Below are 15,340 nucleotides of genomic sequence, written 5' to 3' on the forward strand. Positions count from 1 at the left end.
AAAATTACAACAATAATAAAATGATACCGCGTCTGCGTAGTTTGTAGTCACTTTTTTAGTACTTCCCGTTTTTTCAAAATTATGAAACATTTGTGTCAGATATATAAACACTACTGTCACAGAAATCAGGTTCATCCAATTGCACTGTTGTGCTCGTCTATACCTTAATACACTGATAACAAATGTACAAAATGCCTAGCAAGAGTTGATAATTGAGATAAACTTGACTGAGTAGCTAATTGAAGTGAGTCCATAGATATTCTGTGTACCATAAATAAACACCATATTAGAATAATGAGAACTAAGGTTCCACCCTTCTGTCAAAATATAAAAGTGAAATAATCTATTGATATTTATTACTTTTATGCCCAGCTCAGTATTTAAATTATGCAATCGATTATATCTATTGTTTAAAGTATTGCCTACCTCTGCGTTTAGTAATTAAGACCAAAAACATCATTAACATAATCGGTGTTGCCAGAATTAAAGGTTTTTAGACTAAATCTTACTTATACAAATTGTACGTCCGGCAACGCTATCGAAAAATATTCGCGGATAGCTGGACATGGTTGACAGTTACCTTTTTATGAATCCTTTGCTGTAATTTATTTTAATAAATTTATTTGGACGCTGCATTTTTTTCGTTGATGAAAATTTATTACCAGACTTATTTCGACCTCTGTATATTGTATTTATTAACCCGCAATATGACACCCCCATAGTTCTACATCGGGGACAACTTTAGAGAAGGTGAAAGACCACGCGGATTAGAGCTTTTCTCAACGAAGAAAGAATAGAAAGGTTCTAAACGCGGTAATGAAAACACATACAGACTTTATACGATGAAAAGGATTGCATAACCACTAGAGTTAACCCTTTCAAAATAAAAAGACTTCCCTAAATCACTCACAGAACTTAGGAGAGAGGAATCACGTTACGGGAATTCGAAATGACAGAGTTGGAATGTTCTGTTTCCCATCTATCCATGAGCTTTGTTAAGGGGTGGATGTACGCACACTCTCGTGTTTGTCGGTATTCTTTTGGCAAAATAGTTTGCCCATCACCAAATCTACCCGCCACAGTTGTGGAGAATATAAAAAATTATAATTGATCATGTGAAGGAAAGTCATTTAAAAAGTTTGGCAACACTAGTTGTAATGTTGTAAAACGTGTTTAGAATTCGTTTTTTTATTATTGACAAAAAGTTTATATTGTGTAATATTACAACGTGAATAAAATCTTATCAATAATTTTTTCAAAATATTTATTGTACTACATACAAGACATTTGATTTGATTAACGCGATACAACACGAACTAAAAACTAAATATTTGTAGGACAAAAAAAACTTATAATGTAGGGTGTCCAGTCCTGTATGTTTTCCATTTATTGTTAATGATATCACTCTGTATTTAAACGCATTGTCTATAAAAACAAAATATCTTTTCGCTCTCGTATATTTCCATCAACCAACACAATCACTAAACGCCGGCATTCGAGCGAAAAGAACTGAGAGCAAATGGTGGGGCGTATGCACTTAAAAAAACTATAAAACCCATTTGGAACCATAACTTGATTCAGTCTTTCTATAACTCGCAAAAACCAAGGGGTCGGCACCCTCAACAACTTACTACCTTGACTTTACAAACATGAACAGCTACGTAGTGTTCGCTGCTTTGTTTTTGGTCACAGTATTTGCTGATGAAAAGACCGAACAGACCGTAGATGGAATCAAAACTTACAGGAGGTTGATCCCTGCTGACGTACTTAGGGGTAAGTTCCATTCAGATTATACTTCTTTTTGAAAATATATTTTAATATATCAATAATTATTTTTTTACAATTTTAAACATTAAATACTTAATAATTATTGAAATTAATTTAATGAATTTCTTTATTAAACGTAATCATTAAATCATTTAATCATTTAAATTTTTAAAATATCACTTTTGACTAATTTCTCAGAACAATTAAATATCAGGGTATCTCATGAATAATTTTGGTTTTTAATTTTAATTTTGTTCATTAAATAATCATACAAAAAAAGCCTTAATATTTGATGTATAGCCCATCGTATTCTAATGTTTTAACGTTCAGCAAGCTGTTTGAGACCTTGGTAAAACTATTCTTTGAGCTTAGATGCAAAAAATTGTAGCACTACATTTTCAACATCTTCTTTGGATTCCAATATTTCCTCACGCAAAAATTTTGCCATGGATCTGAATAAAGAGTAATCTGACGTTGCAAAGTCTGGACTAAATGCTTCAATAACACCAAGGTCTTCGATCTTATTCGCTATCGGTTAAATAAACATGATTATTTCTCCGATAAAAGCTCGCACGTAGCGATAGCTCGATCATCATGATGTCAAAGTACACCAAACATTCATAATTCTACCAGGCACAACAAGAATTTTCGCTCGAATAGACCTCTCTTTGGGACGGCTTCTGATAAGTGCCTTTTGTCAAACCACTGATTTCCCATATTCGGTTTGCTTAGATAAATCCATTTTTTTCTTTTCGGCAGGGCAATGAGATGTTCACAGACCTCTACTCGATGTTTCGCTTGAATCTTAGTTAATTTGTATGGCTCTATTCGACAATTTCTATTGATCTTATCTAATGATTTTAAGTGATGACTTATCTTTAGAAGGTCCAACGGAAACCGATAATCGGTACTGCTTCCCTTGTAACCTCACGCAAAGGTCAAATCTCCACTAATAAAACGATGGAACCAACGCTGTTCCGTTTGCCCATCAATTGTGTCTTTTTCTTCAATTTCACATTTTTTCCTCACTGGCACAACCGCTTTAAACTTTTGTTTCCAATACGCGAATTCCATATTTGTCGCACTCCATACTATTTATTAAAAAAAGTACTGCGTTGTCAATAAACAAAGAAAAAATGATTAAAAGAAAGTAAAGCAATTTCACTCTTCATAGATCGGAAGACTAGTCTTAACAAGTAATGACATGTTACTGCATTTTTACATAGGAAAACCGAAATCTCCCATGAGACAGCCCTTAGTATTTCAAATCGAGCCTACAAAAACAAAATAAAAGACAGATGGTGTTTAGGAATTACGCTATTTTAGCTAAAAAAGGATTCTGCTTGAAACTTTTTCATGAATATCTTCTGTAGCAGACAATACTCATGGTTTTTGTAGATATCCTCTTGTTGTGCAAATGGTCAACCCCGGAGGTTCCAAAAATGTGTCTGTATTTACCTCTCGAAACTTGTTTACTTCAATGTTAATATATTTAAAAAAATTTGATTTATTTGATAAATACTCTTGATTCTTTTCTGTGGTTCATGTTGTCCACACATACTAATCCAGAAACTCTTTCCAGAATACATCTTCAAATAACGATGAATTTCGATGATGTCATCAGTCTTATTGCTTATTTTCTTCATATCTTCTCGTTGGGTATATGTTTCTGGAAAGGCAAGATTCTTAGCCTTAGACTAGAACCTACCTTAAAATGTCTCTTCTCGAAATCCTTCTTATATTTACCAATTAGTAGACATTCTAATAGACCTTCTTGTTAATCTTGTTGTCTTCTCTGCTTGAAGTGGTCCAGCTATTTTCTTAACTTTAGCCTCTTTTAATTAAGTGCTGGGGTGTGCACTCAGCTCTTTGAATCTTCTCCTGGTGTCAACTAAGATTTCTTGTATCTACTTCCCATCCAACTCTCGCTAGATCAGCTGGATTCTTTTATTTTTTCAAGGAGCGTTCATTGCTTGCTTCTGGCTGATATTTGCTAGGCTTCTTATGATGATTATTTACAGTCTAATATTATGCTGTTGATGCAAGGTCGCGTTCTGAGTCTTCTCCATGATCACACATGATTGCTAAACGCTCCAATAAATTCATTTTGATGCCATTTTACCATATTATTGATATCTAAAATACTCTAGCATCCATTTTTACTCAGTTAATGACATCAAATAGTTCATCTTGTCTTTTTTGGTATCTCAGACTATTTTTTTAGAAGAACCATTTTAACCTATACCTGATGAAACCATATCTCAACCTAAGAATCTTAATTTCATTGTACAATCACTTTTTTGTAGTCTTGAATGTTTATTTTGTTTTTTAATTAAATATGAACTTTTAATGTCACCCGAATAAACTATTTCAAAGTTAAATCCTCAAGTAATTTCATTTAAAGTCAAAGAAATTCCTAAACCTGAGACATTTTTCTGGTCTAAACTCAAAAAATATAAAAAAAACTGAAGTTGAGTATATCTAAATCATGTTTAAAATCAATAAACATCAAGTGAAAGTCTTCTTAGTTAGTAGGAAACGGTTTTTCACAATAAAGTTCATTCAAAATCATGTTCTATACACTTTTTCAAATCCATTGTATGCAATAAATTGCAGAACGATTGTTATAGATCGACGAACTCCTAGTTTCCGTTAAAACATTGAATTGACACAATAGGTAATAACGGCTGTTGATATTTTTTAAATTTTTTCTGGTTCAATTCACAAAACAAATAATGGTTTCAAAATAAAACTTTCATAGAGTACTTGAGCTTGATCATTCGGATACTATGATCGAATCAACTCGATCATGATCTGATTGTTTGGAAAGTAATCCGGATTCCGTTCACTGTTATTCTAAAAGTGATAAAAGTAATCAGGTCATGCCTTTCCATTCTATAGTGTATTGTTAGTAAATGCGACCAGCTGATTATTTGTATTTCATTTTTTTTTACTTTAAAAATTGTTTATTCCACTTTTTCGTATAGAAATTTGTTGTAAATTACACGTGTGTTCATAAATAGCTAGTAATTCAATAATTATTATATTAAAACACCTAAAATGAAATGAAACTGAAAACACGATGTTTGAGGACATAGATAATCGACCTGATTCCAGATTGCAAAAAACACTTATATAAGGTAGGCTATAAATTATTGTATTTTTGAAATTGCCACGGCAAAAATAACACACATTGTTTTGAAACAAATATTTATTTAATATGAAGAAGTGAAATTGGAAACTATTTCTCTAAAATAATTTCGTTTAAGTCACATCTGTCATTCCTGAATACTATCCATTAGATATTCGAAAACTCCTTGGCATATATGACTCCTGTCTTGTTGAATGTTCTCCCCTGGAGTATTATCCTAGACTCGACTTTTAAGAAAACCCCATAAAAAGAAATCAGCTAGAGATGGTCTAAGCTGCCGGAAATCCATCGGATATCTCCTCTCCGAATGACTGGTTATGTCATCTTGCTGCATCCATTATCTATTATGTTTTCAAATATTCTGCAGAATCAACAGTCACTGAATCACCGCGTATATTTTCAAAAAAATACGACCAAATTATGCCCTTATTACTCAAACCCTCACTTTTAGAGATTGTAAAAGTTTTTGGTGTTTTAATTTGCTGCTCCAAAATCTGCCATTTTGTTTGCTGGTATACCCAGGAAAAAAGGAAAGTGAGAAAACAAAATATTAAATAAAGTTACTAAACACTGGAACATTATGTATTAATTTTATTAAATTGAATCGTTTCTTGTATTAATTATATCTTAGAGAGATTCAGTTTGAATTCAAACTCCAACATATCGCAAAAGTATTAAGAACACGCGTAGACAACTTCGAGTCATCGCTAACATCGTAAGGGTCTTCTTACTTTTGGGGAGATTCAGAGGTTGGTGTGAAGGTATTAAAATAGAGAAATAAAAAAGATATCCTTCAATTTTGGAAAGAAAATGATGGCCATTCGGATTATCTAGGTAACCGATTACATTTTAGTACGGTCAATTATGGGGAAAATATATCTCAGTCCAGTTAGTTATTTATCATTAGCATATTTAAATATTCCAAATTCTGGACGCAAAGTACCGTACTAAAAATTTCATGAGCATTTTTACGCTCTTTCCAAATAGAGTATAATAGTCGAGACAGTTACTGGGAAGTTTCCAACACATGATTTAATTTTACACTTTGACAATTATTTATATTAAGAAATTATTCTACAAAAAACGGCGTTTCCGGTCTGCACTACACCATAGAATACGAATGATCAACAAATTTTAGCAACAGCATATTTAGTACCAAGCAAGCACGTAAACAACGAACGACGAAATGTTGTTGGAAAAAAAATTATTTCAGAACGATCCACGCTTAGTTTACTAACAAATTTAAGAGCAGATGATGGGGCCTTATGTAAAGACTTTGCCTGAATATTAACTGAATACTTTCAACTTTTACTACAATTACTTACTCATATTTTCAAAGAGAGAATAGTAACTAACAAGATACGTTCCGTTAGATTGAGTATAAACTGCAACGATTAATAAGAAAACCATTTTTTACTGGTTTTGATAAATCTAGACTAGTTATATGTCGAAGGATCTTTATTTTTTTTATACTCTCTTCATCGAAATCGTTTTTATCTTCAAGGCCACGTTTCACTCTATTGCCAAAATCGTCACTATTCAAAATAAATACAAACAAAATCTAGAAACTATTCTGACGAACCAATAATGTTGCATGAACAACCACATGAAGCAAGGTATCGCCATCGATGTGCGACATTTTTAATTCTTGTAGTATGCGTTCCTTTGGTATGGTGTAAAAAGGCCTTTACAGTGTTGAGAACGTCGTTGTGATATTGCAGACACGTCAAGCGAGAAAAAATCGTGTACACTTCTTGACTATTTCCCTTATTTGTATTATGAAGAACCAAGAAGACGCGTGCGACAAGGATGTGTATTGTCTACTATTTAACCTCTACTCTGAGGCAGTATTCAGCGAAGCCCTCGAGAATACAACTGCAGGCATAAAGATCATTATAAACAATCTTCGTTACGCAGATGATATCGTGGTAGTGGCCAGTAGCCTACTAGAACTTCAATCTCTTATGGACGTTATTGTAGAATGTTGTGAACAATTCGGCCTTTATATAAATACGTCCAAGTTCAAATTATTGGTATTCTCAAAAATACAAAGAAACGCCACCCAAGACTCCATGGAGAAATCATTGAACAAGTGTCATCTCTAAGATACCTGAGCACGCTCGTCAACCAGCAATGCGATCCAAAACTCGAAATCAGATCAAAAATTCAGCAAGCGCTGAAATCTCTGAACAACAAGACACTTCTGGCAAACCGCAACATCAGCCTGGAACTCCGGACCAGAACGCTTTGCTGTTACATCTGTCCTGTTATTCTGTATGGATGCGAAGGTTAGACCATGGATCTGGCCACATAGAAGAAAATTGATACGTTCCAAATGTACGCCTACAGGCGAATATTGCGGATATCTTGGTCGAAACATAGAGGTCCTACAACAATTTAGTAAACATAAAGAACTTAGAAATTAGAGGCTAGCGATATGAGATTCTCCGTCTGCTAATAGAAGGGAAGATCAATGGAAAACGGTCGGTCGTAGACAAAATTCATGGCTGAAAGACTCGCGCAGATGGCTCGGACAGATGTCTACAGAAATTTTCAGAACTGCGGTTTCTCGAGCGACAATAGCCATTTTGGATCGCCAACTTCCGTAAGGAGACGGCGTCGTAAGAAGAAGAAATATGTTTTGTGTAAAGCTCCAAGGTCATCCAAAGGATCACATCCTATCTACCTACTCTGGATATTCCGATGACCGTGGCTGAATAAAGATTGAAATAATAGAAAAACTGCAAATAGTTTACTGATAGATGATCTACCTGCCCTTATAGTTTCCAATAAGTCTTATAAAGAGAGAGAAACCATCCATTATATCCAAATTAATACGCATACTTCACTGTTCTGCGTATATTTTTTGCTTTTAAATGAACTTAGAATAGTAATCACAATTTTTTAAATCATAACAAGTAGCAGGAATATGATATATCTGGTTTACAGTAAATGTTTTCACTTCGAATTCAAAGAAATTATTATCATTACTTTCAGATCTTTTCAACTCTACTAAAGCAAATGGATTCAGTTCTATATACAGATTCGTAATATCTCAGGTTCTTGTGTAGAAATTATTATTATTGATTTGAGCCCGTCCCATAAATGCATTTATTATTCAAGGTGATCCATCCAATTTTGTGGCAAAAAATTTTAACGTTGACAATATTTCAAGTTTCTTATTAGCACGATTTGTAGATCGATATTTCAATTGATTGATGTTGTCGGAATACTTCAAGGATTTGTTTTAAAACCACAATTTCCCAATATCCTTATTAACATTTCAGTTTTACATATTTAATTCGTTTTTATTATGAAACTTAAAAATTTTAAAATGCAGTAAAAATTACGTAAACTTGAAATAATTTATAAATATTCTTTTATTTTATATTAAAAATGCAAAATAATATTATAATTACCTGGTTTTCTAAATATGTAAACTATATTAGAATGTTTGTTCTACATTATTCATTGAATATTTTTATTTATAAATTATTTAAATGTCATGCATTTATATTCAATATGTATATGAATGATGAATCAAAAATACTTATCGATTCACATTAATTAAAACATATATTTATGGTGACATTAATATTTAATGCAGATAGTTCCTGTTAAAAAAGTCAGGTTATGAATATTATGAACCTTGTATTTAACAAAATACCAGAAAAAATGTTTTCTTTTAAATATATTTCGTGTCAAAATTTCACCATTCTCAACAAACTGGTTTTAAATATTGAGAATTCAACACGTGTTTTTATATAACAAACTATGCTTAAGACGAAAAATGTTCTCACCAATAAGAACCTAACCCAACCAACAAAGAATCATATCTGTTTCATAAGTCAACATTCCTCATCATTTATGCAACTAGGTTCTGTTATAATACAGTGGACTTCTTCGAGTATTTAATTGCAAGTTCACAAGAAAGCATTGCTTTTATAAATCCAACATATTCAATTGAACACAGATCTGGCGATCTTGGTGGCCAGAGTAAACGATGTGGTGTTTATCCAAGTAGACAAGGTGGGTTGGTATTGGCTTTCTGAAAACTGTAATCTTGCATAGGTTGCACATAGAATCATATGTGACTCCTCTACTTCCTGAACATAACGCCAATCTGCCTGTAAAGAATAGTCCACGTTAGGCTAAAAATTCGTTGGGTTGTTAAGATAGTAGACATTCTTAGTCAGTCGAAATCCAATTCTAGGGTTTTTTTGGAAATCGTAGTCTTTGTTTTTAGTGGCCTATAGGATCCCTAGCAGCAATTCTAGATCTCTAATTAGATTAAGTATTTTAGCACTAACTCGTAGAGCAAGTACCTCACTTAGAGGTCAAGGTTTCAAATCGATGTGGGAGAACTGAAATTCTCCTTTCCAGTTTTCTCATTATCCCAAGTGTGCTAGTCGTTTTTAAGTACATTACTTTTCATTCCAAAGTCTCTTCATTATATCTCAAAAGATTGTTTTTAAATTTAAACAAAAAAATCGGTGTTTTACTCATTTAGAGCGACAGAACATACTATGGAAATATTAAAAACTCAGATTGTTTTTATTATTTGAACTCATTAGAATATAAATATTAGAAAAATTGATTGACGAATATTTTTTGGTGGAATATTTATTCTAATATATACATTGCAATTTTTTTTCATATTCCAAAAGATGAGCTTAAACTACTTCCTTTTCATCCTTCGCATTTAGATCATTACACGAATATGTGGAAAATGAGATCACCTCAATTTAATATCCAATGAAGGACGTGCAACTTGTATGCTAATTTCAAAATCATAGAAATTTACATACAAATAAATGCACAAGATAAATAATATCAGATACATAATAATAGACAAGCTTGAATAATTGCAGAAATAATTTAGGTATAAACCGACATGGATGGGTGCGATTTCTTTTAATTAATATTTTTATAATAAATAGGTGTGGTTACTAAGGATGTATATCTTACCGTGAAACACGCCAAAATTTTTAACATCGTCCTGTTAATTTACGAGGCCAAAATTACAAAATTAGAATTAAATTGTCAAAAACTTTAATACTGATATTGCTACACACTTCTATACAAAATTCACTAAACGCGGTTAATAATTCATATCATTTATTAAAATATTTTACAATATATAATTTTTGACATTAATAAATAGAATACTTTAGTCTTTAGTCCGGACTACAAAGTTCATTGCCTGTCCCCACTTATCTTTTTAATATTTACAAAGGTATATCACTTCATCATAATCACCAATGACAGATTTTTGCAACCTTTCTCCTCTCTGTCGCCGAAATAACGGAAAATTGATTTCCTCCTAGTTGAAAGTCTCTTACTTAATAGTTTATATGAAGAAATAAATTTAAATCAATAAAATATCACATGATTATTCTTCTTTTTCATCGTTTGCCTAATTGATCATTTTATAGCACCTGTAAAGATCCTTAATAGGTGGACAACCAGTACTTCATATTCTGTTAAAATTTTGGCATTTTCTATATTATATAGACAATGTCTTACTATTACTTAATTACTGTACATTAGAAGATTTATTACTACTACCCAGTCTGTAATGTTAAAAACGAAGATGTTAAAAATCATCAGTTCAGGTTATATAATGAAGTAAACTATATGTTCAGTTTTCCTCATTCTTTATAATCATTTATTTCCGTATATTTAAAACTTTCCTAATTTGTTCAATATAATAACATTTTTTTCTGCAGTAATAATTTATTAATCTTAATTTGTTTAAACGTGGGTGGTTTCAATTTTGAATGACACTTCACTTTGTATACATTGTGAGTCACTTACTTTCGTTGAATTACTTGCAAATCGCCGGCATTGATACGTCATATTGTAAGGGCAACAAAAACACTTTCGCCAACTTTTACTTTAAACTTATATCGTTTAGTGACACACTTAATTTTTTTTGTTGTCGTACAGCTGTGGGATATTAATTTATTTGGAAGTTTATGCATTCGATCTTGTATGCAAAATTATGTTGCAATTTTCAACGGAACCGTGGAGAAAGTAAAGAAGATCGCGAGTGGGAGTGGCGAAAAGCAGAAACTGTTACGAGGGATAGTTTATAATATGCTAAATTGAACATGTGGCAATGAAAAAGAAATATATATAAATATGTAATTGTCCTTATAGATTTAATTCAACAATTAGCTTCTCTTTAGACTTATAAATAGAAAGTTGCGAATAGATATAAGTGATGTTTATAATTTTAGAAAAGTATATTACGTAAGGTGTTGGGCGATTTGATTATAGATAGAATTTAAATTCAGTACACGATTTCGCAACACTTATATAGAAGAAAACAAGGCGAAACAATTATTTTAAAAAGACGAATACAAACAAGATATTTATTTTTTTATAACTACATCACAACAGGAAGTGAAATTTCAACATGAAGGTTTAAGGAATTTGAGTCTCTTGGCAATTATTACTGACCATGAGTTCATTTCTGTAGAGTCTAATTTGAATTATTAGAAATATAATAAATACACTAATTTCGTTATCATAAACAATTTCCAACATCTAATATGGAATTGTATTTCAACATAATATCCGTTAAACCCTATTGTAACTGTACACATGCTACAGTTCATAAATTAACCTACTAATTGCAATAGTTGTTCTGCATTGGTAATTTCTATTATTATTCGATGTGTTTGAAATCTTTTATGACGGAAACTCAATTTCCCGTTCAGTCATTGTTATAGTACTTTCAGCAAGTACGATTTTTAACAATGGTGTTTTCAAACTTGATGTAAACCAATGAGAACTTAATTCTCATTGACATAAACAATATGTTCGTTTCGTTTAATCTGGAACAGATTGAATCAGTTTTTTTTCAATTGTAATACTTTATGGCATTAGATGAACAATGCCTTGTGTAAATGTTACACTCTTCATATCATTTTGTATAATTTGAAAGAATCTAGGTGTAAAACTAACATAATTTAATTTTTTTAATGTATCATCGATGGTTCCGATTCGTGATTTATAAACATCAAGTTTATTATGTTTTGTGAGATTGTCGAATCGGTTGTGTCTATAGCTCCGACTCTGCATATATTATTATTTTGAATTAGAACCGAAAGTAAAACTTAAAAAGTTGTTGATAACTTGGAAAGAATACCAATTGAGAACTTTGTAAGTAACTTAAATCAGACGAAATAGTTAATATTCCATAGACACTAAAATTAGAATATCAACAACTTATTTCTTTTACATGTACTCGACTTCAAACTAGTCTCGAACTTTGGCAACGTTGTTGAATTATATGAAACTTGAGAATTTAGAAAATACCGACATCAAATAACTGTAACAAGACTTTCGAATTAATTTAACTAATTGAAAAATATTGCAATTTCAAGCAGTTTCACTAATTGATATGTTTCTACGTTCAATTATTTTACGTTCAACGTAACTGTGAGTTATGAAACTTGATTTAATGGTACAAATATCGCTCTATCTTGTTTGGAGTAGTTGCGGAAATAACTAGGTACTACCTTTTATTAACTAAAAAAACGTCTTATATAACACTTACATAGAGAAAATAGAAAAAGTTGGATGTCATAGCCATTTTAAACGTATACTTATTGCTTTGAAATGTTAAATTATACAATACAGATTATTTCGGGTCCTCTGGCTTGAAATATATGAAAATGTACCATAATTATCAAAATGTGTGAATATATTCCAAATAAAGACTTTCTTCTCTTAGGAAAATCTTATCTTATTCACAATATTTTGTACGACTGACCATAAATGTTGCATTGGAAGTAATAATGAAAATACACCCACTAAATGGATGAAATTTTAAAGATTGGAATTAAAACTGTTTGACTACTGGACTTATGTTGAAGAAAATTCAATAATTGAATGTACATATCAAACAATCTAATAAAATTCGAAATTATATTTGTGAAAAATGTATTGAAATATATTTTTTATGTTTCAATCAAATTAAGTTGCCATGTAAAAGAAATTTTTCTCCTTTTAGATATACTGTGAATCCTTTTTTTCATCCATTTCTCTATTAATTTTACCTACCATTTATTATTTATTTTTCTTTTTCGCGCATGGTACCTATAGTGAATTTATCTTCCCAATTACGTAATTATGTAAATTATATTTTCAATTTTATATTGAATGCCAACTTTTTTATTTAAATGCTGTTATTAATTTTCATTTAATAATAATTAATTCCAAACAGTTATTAAATTGTTTACTCGATGTTGACGAATCATGTGATAGACGTCAATGAATTTGGCCGTACCTAACGGTACGTCTGTCGTTACGATATCAATATACTTAACGACTTTCTTACAGTAATTTGTATATATTTTTATCCTTTATATTTCTTATAAATATATAAGGATGATCAACCTTTCGTTTCAAGTTATTAATAAACAAGATATTGACAAGAAAATATATTCAATTAGACTGGTGCTTTGATTTCTGTTCGACTCTATCTATTATTATGTTATGATACAATTTTTACATAAATTTCTTATTTTTAGATTTCCCTGGTATGTGCTTTGCTTCAACTAAATGTGCCACTGTAGAACCAGGTAAAACTTGGGACCTTACTCCCTTCTGTGGTCGTTCAACTTGCGTCGTCTCTGAAGACAAACCACCTCGTCTTTTGGAGTTGGTAGAAGACTGTGGACCTCTTCCTTTGGCCAATCCAAAATGCAAACTTGACGAAGGTAATTTTACTCTAAATACCTACATGATTAGCTCTATGTGATATTTTTCATCTGGAGATAAATAATTGTTCTCATTTCTTTTCAGAGAAAACTAACAAAACAGCCGCATTCCCATTCTGCTGTCCAACTTTCAAATGCGAAGATGGTGCAAAATTGGAATACCCTGAAATCCCAACTGTAGCTCCAGTTCCTGACGACGCAGCAGTAACCACAACCAAAGCTTAATTAATATAAAAAAGCTGATAATCCGTCTTTCATCTTTTTACGATTAGAATAAACTGTTGGAAGATCATTAACAGTCGAAAATTTTTGTAATAAAAATTAATAAAAGGTTGTCGTAGATATCTAGTTTTATTTAATGCCTTCAATACCAGATAAAGTGAATGACTTATCCCAATTAAAAGAATGTTGAGATTGTTACCTACCTTTTTAAGGTAACAACAATCACTAAAGATTTGTTAATATAATTAACATTTAAACGAATGTCATCGTGTACGTATTTTATGACCACTTGTAGCGTTCTGCTTAAATTACTGTTAAAACTAAACAGCAGTTTAAAACTAACTAACCGATTAATTTTTTTATCATTGCACCATGTGATATCAACCCATAGTTGAAATTTAACTTTCTGTTTAGGAAAATTTTATTGAAAATAGGTATGTTGGTATTAGAACTTCCGGGAGTACATTTTTTTGTTATGTTGCCGGCGTATGGACCATTCCAAAATGACGTAATTGACAGTTCGGCCATGTTTGCTGGGTGGCGAACAATATTATTCGAATACTTGTTGTATTTGTAAATATCGGCGAGTGTTTTATTTCCAAATCCTTAAGCTCAGAAAAATTTTTAATACGGAAGTCAGAAAAAATGATTGGTTTACAGAAACGGGGGTCTTAGAATGGTTAGCTGTAAATAGTTAATAAGATAGTTATGTGATGAATACTGAACTTAACATACAGATTGATCAAGCTTTACATGAATTTGTGAAAATGAAATTCTATCACAAAATTTATATTATAAGTGATTTAATTTGAACACATAACCTTCAAATCATATACAAATCTCCCTCCCTGTATTATTAACTAAGGAATCATTTTAAAATAAATACATAATAGTTGATACAAGCGTATATCTTATTAATATTATTTTGTATTTAAGATGGTTATAAATAATTGATGAATGTATTGACATTAAGTTAAGTTGATGATGTGAACTGAAAAATGATTTAACTATAAAGATTTTATATTTCATGTTGATTTGTCTTAATTATAGGGTTCTTTTCTTAGAAAATCAAGACAAATCATTACGAAATATATATATAAAAAGGTGAAGACGAAAAAAGTTATGAAGATTTTATATTGATATTAAATTAACTAACTAAATCTCTCAAAACATTGAATGAGAAAATGATGAAGAAGTGCCTATATATAAATGTAAATTACATATTTAAATACAGTTTTCATGGTTTTATAATTGAAAATATATTTACAAAAGTCATATAACTTGCCAATTATCTAATTTACTTGACCAATTTTTATGAGTTCTCAAACTTGTCAGTCGTTTGAACTGAAACTTTATAATTTTTTATATAGAAAACTATTAGTTGTTATATGTCTTTTTCTGTTCCTTGTTTCAAATTTGCTAAAGTGAAAAGTGGCTGCCTATTGTCTATTATTTACTTTTTGTGGGA

General features: G+C 31.0%; 1 protein-coding gene across 1 annotated transcript; it reads left to right on the top strand.

Moving 5' to 3' along the window:
- Nucleotides 1-1,459: 1,459 nt before the first annotated feature.
- Nucleotides 1,460-13,992, top strand: LOC130443167 (uncharacterized). Its single transcript, XM_056777667.1, has 3 exons — nucleotides 1,460-1,773; nucleotides 13,462-13,650; nucleotides 13,736-13,992. The coding sequence occupies exons 1-3, from the start codon at nucleotides 1,650-1,652 to the stop codon at nucleotides 13,873-13,875; spliced, it is 453 nt and encodes a 150-aa protein (XP_056633645.1). The 5' UTR covers nucleotides 1,460-1,649; the 3' UTR covers nucleotides 13,876-13,992.
- The last annotated feature ends 1,348 nt before the right edge of the window (nucleotides 13,993-15,340 follow it).

This window comes from Diorhabda sublineata, chromosome 4 (assembly GCF_026230105.1).
Source record: "Diorhabda sublineata isolate icDioSubl1.1 chromosome 4, icDioSubl1.1, whole genome shotgun sequence".
Classification (NCBI taxonomy): domain Eukaryota; kingdom Metazoa; phylum Arthropoda; class Insecta; order Coleoptera; family Chrysomelidae; genus Diorhabda; species Diorhabda sublineata.

What these genes read in the sequence shown, in the direction of transcription:
- LOC130443167 (XM_056777667.1), top strand. Translation starts at nt 1,650, where the DNA reads ATGAACAGCTACGTAGTGTTCGCTGCTTTGTTTTTGGTCACAGTATTT. An exon ending in CCCTGCTGACGTACTTAGGG is followed by an intron (nt 1,774 to 13,461) that starts GTAAGTTCCATT and finishes TCTTATTTTTAG; the next exon opens with ATTTCCCTGGTATGTGCTTT. An exon ending in AAAATGCAAACTTGACGAAG is followed by an intron (nt 13,651 to 13,735) that starts GTAATTTTACTC and finishes ATTTCTTTTCAG; the next exon opens with AGAAAACTAACAAAACAGCC.